We start from the raw sequence: 6,715 nt of genomic DNA, 5'->3' as shown, positions 1-6,715 counted from the left end.
CCCGAGAGAGAAGTCCCGTTGGATGGAATGGCGCTGCTTTACTTCCGAGTAAGGCGTGCGTGCAACAATGGATAATCGCCCATGGATGAACCGCTTGCTTCCCAGGGAAAAAAAAAATATCCCGAAGCGATTTCACAGCAAACAAAGCAAGTCCACACGTGAAAACACAATAATATATTTCAAGACAACTTCATATGATCAGCAGTTTCAAATCCAATACCCATCAAGTAGGCGTCGCGTGGGAATTCTAATTTATGATTATTAGGGCAAGTGTCAATTCGAAAGTGCCTTGAGTCAGGATCAAGCTTCGGTGCTTTATAGGGCAGGTCCACACAAAACATTTAAAGCATATTCAATGCACAATTGAAGCAGGTGACTTCAAAAGAATCCTGGGAACTATAGTTTGCCCCTCAAGAGAAGGAGAGTTACCAGCACCCTTAACAGGATTCTTGCGGGGGGGGGGGACATAGTCCTTTAAATATATGTGATGGGTCTCATACAATCATAAAATCAAAGAGTTGGAAGGGATCGCGAGAGTCATCTATCGTAGCCCAACCAGGAATCTCATGGCAAGTGTATTTAGGATAGCAAGACATGAGACCAATTAAGCTTGTGTAACAGGTTGTGAGCTTGTTTATGGGGCCTCAAGGTGGATCAGGCACCTCAGCCTTTGCACATTTATATAATCACTTAAAAAAAAAGGCTGGATGAGACCGGATCAACCTAGTATTCTGTCTCCAGCTGCAGTCAAGCAAATGCTCCTGGAAAATGTCACATCACATAAAGCAGAGCATGGTTTAGGGTGAAGATGGTGCCCTCTACTTCTGTTTTATTCCCAATACCAGAGACACCTTCCCTTTCTCTCCACCAAAGAGCTGGAAGCCTCCAGTACCTTTAGTAGGCCAAATTGTGTGGGTTTTGCTTAGAAACAGGATGGCAAATCCTGGAGGAGTCTAGAGGTCACCACAAACAGCTTCTAAGAATCTGCATTTTGTTTCCCCAAATTATAAACCAGGGCCATGCAGAAAGGTATGTTTGGAAGGGAATTCAGAGTTCACTGGCAGGCGGAGATAATTCATTTTTAAAATTGCCTTGCACTTCTCCCTGACCCTGTGCATAGGGAAGTCACACACTGGTTGACCCGGCTGGGTGGGGCTTTCTCAAAGCACTCTGTGTCCTTTTTGCATCAAGCCTTGCAAAAAAATTTCGTCCTGTGTGCCGTGAGCCCATTGGTTAAGGGCTGTAGCTCAGTGGCAGAGCACATCTGCATTGGTAGCTCAGTCGGTAGGGCATGAGACTCTTAATGTCAGGGTCGTGGGTTCAAGCCCCATGTTGGGCAAAAGATTTCTGCATTGCAGGGGGTCGGACTAGATGACCCTTGGTATCCCTTCCACCTCCACAATTTTATGCTATGCATGCAAAGGGTCCCAGGTCCAGTCCCTAGCATATCACCGTAGGGCTGGCATTGACCCCAGCCTGGTACCCTGGAAAACCACTGCAAGACAGTGAGCTACGTCGACTGATTCAGTATAAGGCAGTTTCTTATGCTGGCACCTGCTTGCTCACCAGAAAGCCTTACGCTCAAATAATAAACAACCTGAGGTCTTGCATGTTTATTCCCAAGTAGTTTTCACTGCATGGGCTTTGCAATGAGGGCAAGCCTTGCAGCCGAAGTAACTTTGCTCTTGTTTCTGTTTTGCATTCGCTGTATGGCAAATAAACCCCACTGATGCTGTTTTAAGCTTCAGAAGGGCGAAGATGCCCAGTTCTCTCTTGTAGGCATCTACACGTGGCTGGCACAGAAGGAAGCCTCTCCCCGCCTTGGCTTTTCCACGTAGGCAACGCCTAAGATTTGAACCCGCTCCGCGTCCCCGTCTCCTCCGCGCCCAACTGCAGGCTCAGAGAACCCGGCGGCCTCCGCCCAGGCAGACAATTCCCCGTTTCTAAAATTAAAGATGTCCGGAATCCGGACGGCTCGTTTTCCCGAAAGTTCCCGCTCTCGGAGATGCACGACCTCGCCCACAATTTCCGGTGTGTGATGGATCTGCTCAGGAGCCGGGGGGGGGGGACGGCGCTCTGCACATGCTCAGAAGTATTGCCTGAAAGTTAGAACTCTGTCCTCGAACCTCGCTAGTAAACCTGGAGTTTTGGAAACTGGAGCGCCTCAATAGCTGTGTATTTGTGCGTGTGTGGAAATCCACTTTACAAAAGTATGCAGACGTCCCATATGGGGATCGAACCTGCAACTTTGGCGTTATCAGCACCACGCTCTAACAGGGGGTTGGACTAGATGATCCTCAGGGTCCCTTCCAATTCTGTGATTCTATACACTTGCTCAGAAGCGCTGCCTAAAAGTTTAAACTTTTACCGAGGAAGCTCTCGACCAGATGTTTGGGATCTGTGCGTCTCCGTTTGCCACGGGGAAAGCGACCTACGTGCTCTCAAAAATGTTAAATGTCTTTATCCGAGAAAACCCCCCACTTTTTAAGTCCAGATGTGTGGGATTTAGAGCTCCTCACTTTGCACATGCTCAGAGGCGCTTCCTACAAATTGAAACTTTTTCGGAGTAAGCCCTTACCCTATACTGAGGGATCTAGCCCTTCGCGGTAGCCACTGGGAAGGCCATTCTGCACATGCTCAAGGACGCTCTCTAAAATGGTAAACTCAGTAAAAACCCTCGGCTCCAGATTCCAAATGTGCGGGAACTGGAGCGCCGGGCTACAATCCTAAACCAGCTCCTTTGGAAATTGGAGACACTTACCTAGGAGTAAAGCTCCATTGGAAACAGCGAAAGTCTTACGGCACGTATATCAATACACTCTTTTATTGAGTATAGTTACATTTTGTATCACGCGCGCTTTCAGAACTGCAAGTGGCTTTGAGACATTTTTGCAGCGACACAAATAAATGCAACTAATGATCACGATAATACGAAACCATCGCAGTTCGATCCCGCGTTTCCCTCCGGCTCCCATGGTCCTCCCCCTGCTCACTTCACCCTCACGACAACCCTGCGGGGTAGGTCGGGCTGACGAGCAGCGACTGTCCCCGGGCCAGCCCCGTGAGCGGGGAATCAAACCCTGTTCTCCCAGGTCAGACCCTAGAGAGTCGGAAAAGGGGGGCACGAGGGTCATCTAGCCCAACCCCGTGCCGTGCAGGACTACTCTAACCACTGGACCGCACTCTCCCTCTAACACACACGAGTCCCGCCCTCTAACAACCGGGGGACCCTGTCTCCCACCAGACGTCGACGTTAACCATTGGTCGCGCTGGCCGGCGCTGATGGGAGTTGGAGGAGCCTACCAAGATATGGGGGAGGGGGGTGTTAGAGACGCAGCCCGGCAGCCTCTAACGCTACCTCCGAGGGCGGCGCTGCGCAGCCCATTCGCCTCCTCTGTGCCGTCCGCGGCGAGGGGCGCGCGTAAAGTTGGAGCGCGGAGGGAAGGGGAGGCGGTCTTCTGGGCCGAGCCGGGTGCGTGTGCCCGGCTGGCTCGTCTGGGGGGCGGGCGCTTGGCTGGCTGGCTGGCGTGCCGCCCCCTCCCCTCCCCGCCCTCTTTGGCTGCGCCGCGCGGGCTCTATGACCCCGAGGTTCCGAGCGCCGATGACACGGATTCCGAGGCTCAGTTACGGAAGCAGCAGCAAGAGGAGGCGGAGAAGCAGGCGCTCCCGCGGCCGCCGCCGCCGCCGCCGCCGCCGCCACCGGGCAAGAGGAGAGCGCTGCGCGCGCAGCAGCCCCAACTCTGCCTCCCAGCTCTGGCCGACGGAGTTCAGCGGCGCAGGAGGAGCAGGAGCAGCAGGCGCGGAGCGTCGCCGCCGCTGAACAGGAGCCTCGACGGGCGGCCGCTGAGCGGGTCTCTCCGGCGCCCCTCGCCTGCCCAGCCTACGGCCGGCCGGCCTCCTCCGCCGGCCAAGGAGCCGCCGAACGAGCCGGCCAGGCAGCCGGACAGCAGGCCTCGCGAGCTCCGGAGCAACTCTCTTCTTGGGCTCCGTCGGAGGGGCGCCGCCGCCGAGCCCCGCGCATGGAGAAGCGGGGGAAGCGGGTGGACTGCCCGGCGCTGCCTCCCGGGTGGAAGAAGGAGGAGGTCATCCGGAAATCGGGGCTCAGCGCCGGCAAGAGCGATGTCTACTATTTCAGGTAAAGCCTCTCCATCGGAAGCGCCAGCCGCCCAGCTCGAGTCAGGGCGTGACCCCAGAGGCGGTTTCGTCATGGCCGGGTTCAAAACGCGCAGCAGGAGAAGCGCCGCCGCCCTCTGAGCATGTGCAGAGTGAGGGGCTCCCGGGGAGTTCGAGGGTTCGGCACGCCGCGCTTGGGAGCGGCGCTGAAGAGGGCAGGAGGAGTCGTAGCTTTCTGGCAGCGCCTCCTGAGCATGTGCAGAGTGAGGGTCTTCCCTCCTCAGGTGTTCTAGATTCCACGCGCAGGATATTAGGATAGAAAAGGGCGCAACTTTCAGGCGGTTCCTCTGAACGTAGTAGACTAAGTTACTCTCCTGCCTCCCAAGTTTCTAGGGAGCTCCAGGTTCCACGTGTCTTAAGTTTTAGGAGTGATTCCCGCCCTTTGTGGTGGGAAGTTGTAACTTTCTCAGGAATTGGCAACCTGACGCATTTAGTTTTTGAAACAAAGTCTGGTCTGCGTAACTTTTGAGTGGCTTTGGGAGATGAACCAACTGTGTGTTGGTGGCGTTCTCTGTCCTCTTTCCTCTCATTTTCTTCCCTGTGGATGAGTTTGATGAAACTGCGGGAGGCAGTGGAAGACAGGAGTGCCTGGCGTGCTCTGGTCCATGGGGTCACGAAGAGTCGGACACGACTAAACGACAACAACCACCATTCCAATAAGGCTTCTTTCCCTCTCTTATTTTCTATCAATGTCACCGAACCCACAAAAGGGACTGCTGACTGGTGGAGCCAGGCTAGGCTCTAAACCGGCCTTATGCGGCCTCTGGTGGCCCTACTTTTTATACTTTGCTACTCTGGTCTCTTTGGCCTCCCTTTCTGGGGTTCATAGCAGCAGTTCAGCCTCAGTGCAACCCTGTGGAGGTATGATAAAACTTCCGCCTGCAGTTTCGCTTGCAAGGGAAAGAGAACTTTTTCTCAAAGTTTCTAGGTAGGAAAAACATGCCTCGCTTCAACAGTAATATCTTTTCTTCTCCCTTTCTCCCCCTTCCGGCTTTGTGCAACACATGCATATCCATAACTGCCAGGCGGAAAGCCCGGATTCTGCAGCCTGGCCAGTTGGAAGGGTTCGGTTTGTTTGGCAAGATCCATTTACGTCCTCCAGACTGCTGCCTGGAAAAGTGACCCCCTCCCCCGAAAGCAAAGAAGTCTGCTTTCTCTGCCCTGCCCGGGGTGTGTCTGAACAGCAGGGGCGTAGCCAACTTACTGCTTTTCAGATGTTACGGACTACAACGCCCGCCACTCTTGACCACTGGCCGCACTGGCTGGGCAAGATGGGAGCTGTAGTCCAAAACATCTGGAGGGCATCACATTGCCTACATCTGTTGTATGGAGTGGCATTGTCAGGGCTGGAGTCAGGCATAGGTCAGCAACGAAAACAACAAATTGCCCGAGACCAGTGCCTAGTGCTCTCAGCAACTCTTTCTAGGAGGTCTTGTCCCAATGAAGCATTTGTGAGGATTGAAGGTCCCAGCCTTCCCAGTGCCCACTAGGACTCCTCCTCTGTAGGGTATTTCCCGCACTATCTCAGGCTCCGCCTGCGCACAACCACCCTTTACTCTGTTTGTTTCATTTCTCTGAGAGACCTGGGGGAAGGGAGCTGGTAACAGCAGCAGCAGGAGACTCCCTGGTTTCTTCAGCAGCCTGTCATCTCTGCTGCTTGCTCCCGCTCCTCTCCAGCCTCTGCTTCTGCCTTGGACTCTGGACTGCTCTCTGCCACAGCCTCTTCCTGCTCACTAAACCCTGTTCCCTCTTCAGCTTCCGAGGCCCTCTCCTCCTACCAGTCTGATCCGTCTTCTCCCTCTTGACCAGTGACAGAGGAAGGGGGATGCGGAGGGTGCAGGCCGCCCCGGGTGTCATCACGGGTGTGTATGACAAAATGACAAAAATATGAGTTCTTTTTTTTTTTTTACTTTGGGCTCACGAAACTTTTTAGTTCAGTCAACAAACCTAAGGAAACGCGGCTGGCACTGGGTGCCACACCGCGGGGGCCGGCACTTGCCACGGGGCCTGCAGCGTGCCCGAGCCACACGTCTCTCCTGCAGGCTCTATGCTGCCTGAAACAGCAGCGTGGGGCTTGTGTCTGCCCACCGCCTCTCCCTCAGCTGCCCTACAGCTGAGGGGGAGGCGGCGGAGAGGCTCCACGCAGCGCCCCCACCCCCATGCGCCCAGCACCTGGTTGCAGGACGCTTGCACCGCACCCAGCATCCGAGCGGCTAGTTACGCCACTGCTCTTGACTGCTCATTGTCGTCCTGAGTGGGGCCCCCTCCTTGTGACCCCTTCTTGCCACGATATGAACCACTGCCTTGAAGCAGCAAGTACAGCCAGCTGCTTTCCCCTGCTCTTGCTTTGAGAAGTCAGGCGAACACACAGCAAGAGTAAGCGAGTGGGTTCTGGGGCTCAGCAGGGACCCCTGACCATCCACTGGACTTTAATTTCTCTTGTTATGTTCTGTTTGCATGATGTGTTGGTCTATGGAATTACACTTTGTGAGATATTATATGTTGAATTGTGTTTGAAATAGAAGTTACCTAATCAAAAACA

General features: G+C 54.2%; 1 protein-coding gene across 1 annotated transcript in view; it reads left to right on the top strand.

The window, feature by feature from the left end:
- Positions 1 to 3,903: 3,903 nt before the first annotated feature.
- The window catches only part of MBD2 (methyl-CpG binding domain protein 2), a 57,620-nt gene continuing 54,808 nt past the window's right edge, over positions 3,904 to 6,715 (top strand). The window contains exon 1 of the mRNA XM_053408146.1: positions 3,904 to 4,135. Coding sequence (XP_053264121.1) covers positions 4,020 to 4,135 — 116 coding nt within the window. The 5' untranslated portion in view covers positions 3,904 to 4,019. The remainder of the gene's footprint in view (positions 4,136 to 6,715) is intronic.

This window comes from Podarcis raffonei, chromosome 11 (genome assembly GCF_027172205.1).
Source record: "Podarcis raffonei isolate rPodRaf1 chromosome 11, rPodRaf1.pri, whole genome shotgun sequence".
Classification (NCBI taxonomy): domain Eukaryota; kingdom Metazoa; phylum Chordata; class Lepidosauria; order Squamata; family Lacertidae; genus Podarcis; species Podarcis raffonei.
The sequence above is the reverse complement of the archived record's forward strand: the minus strand, read 5'-3'. Positions and strand labels throughout refer to the sequence as shown.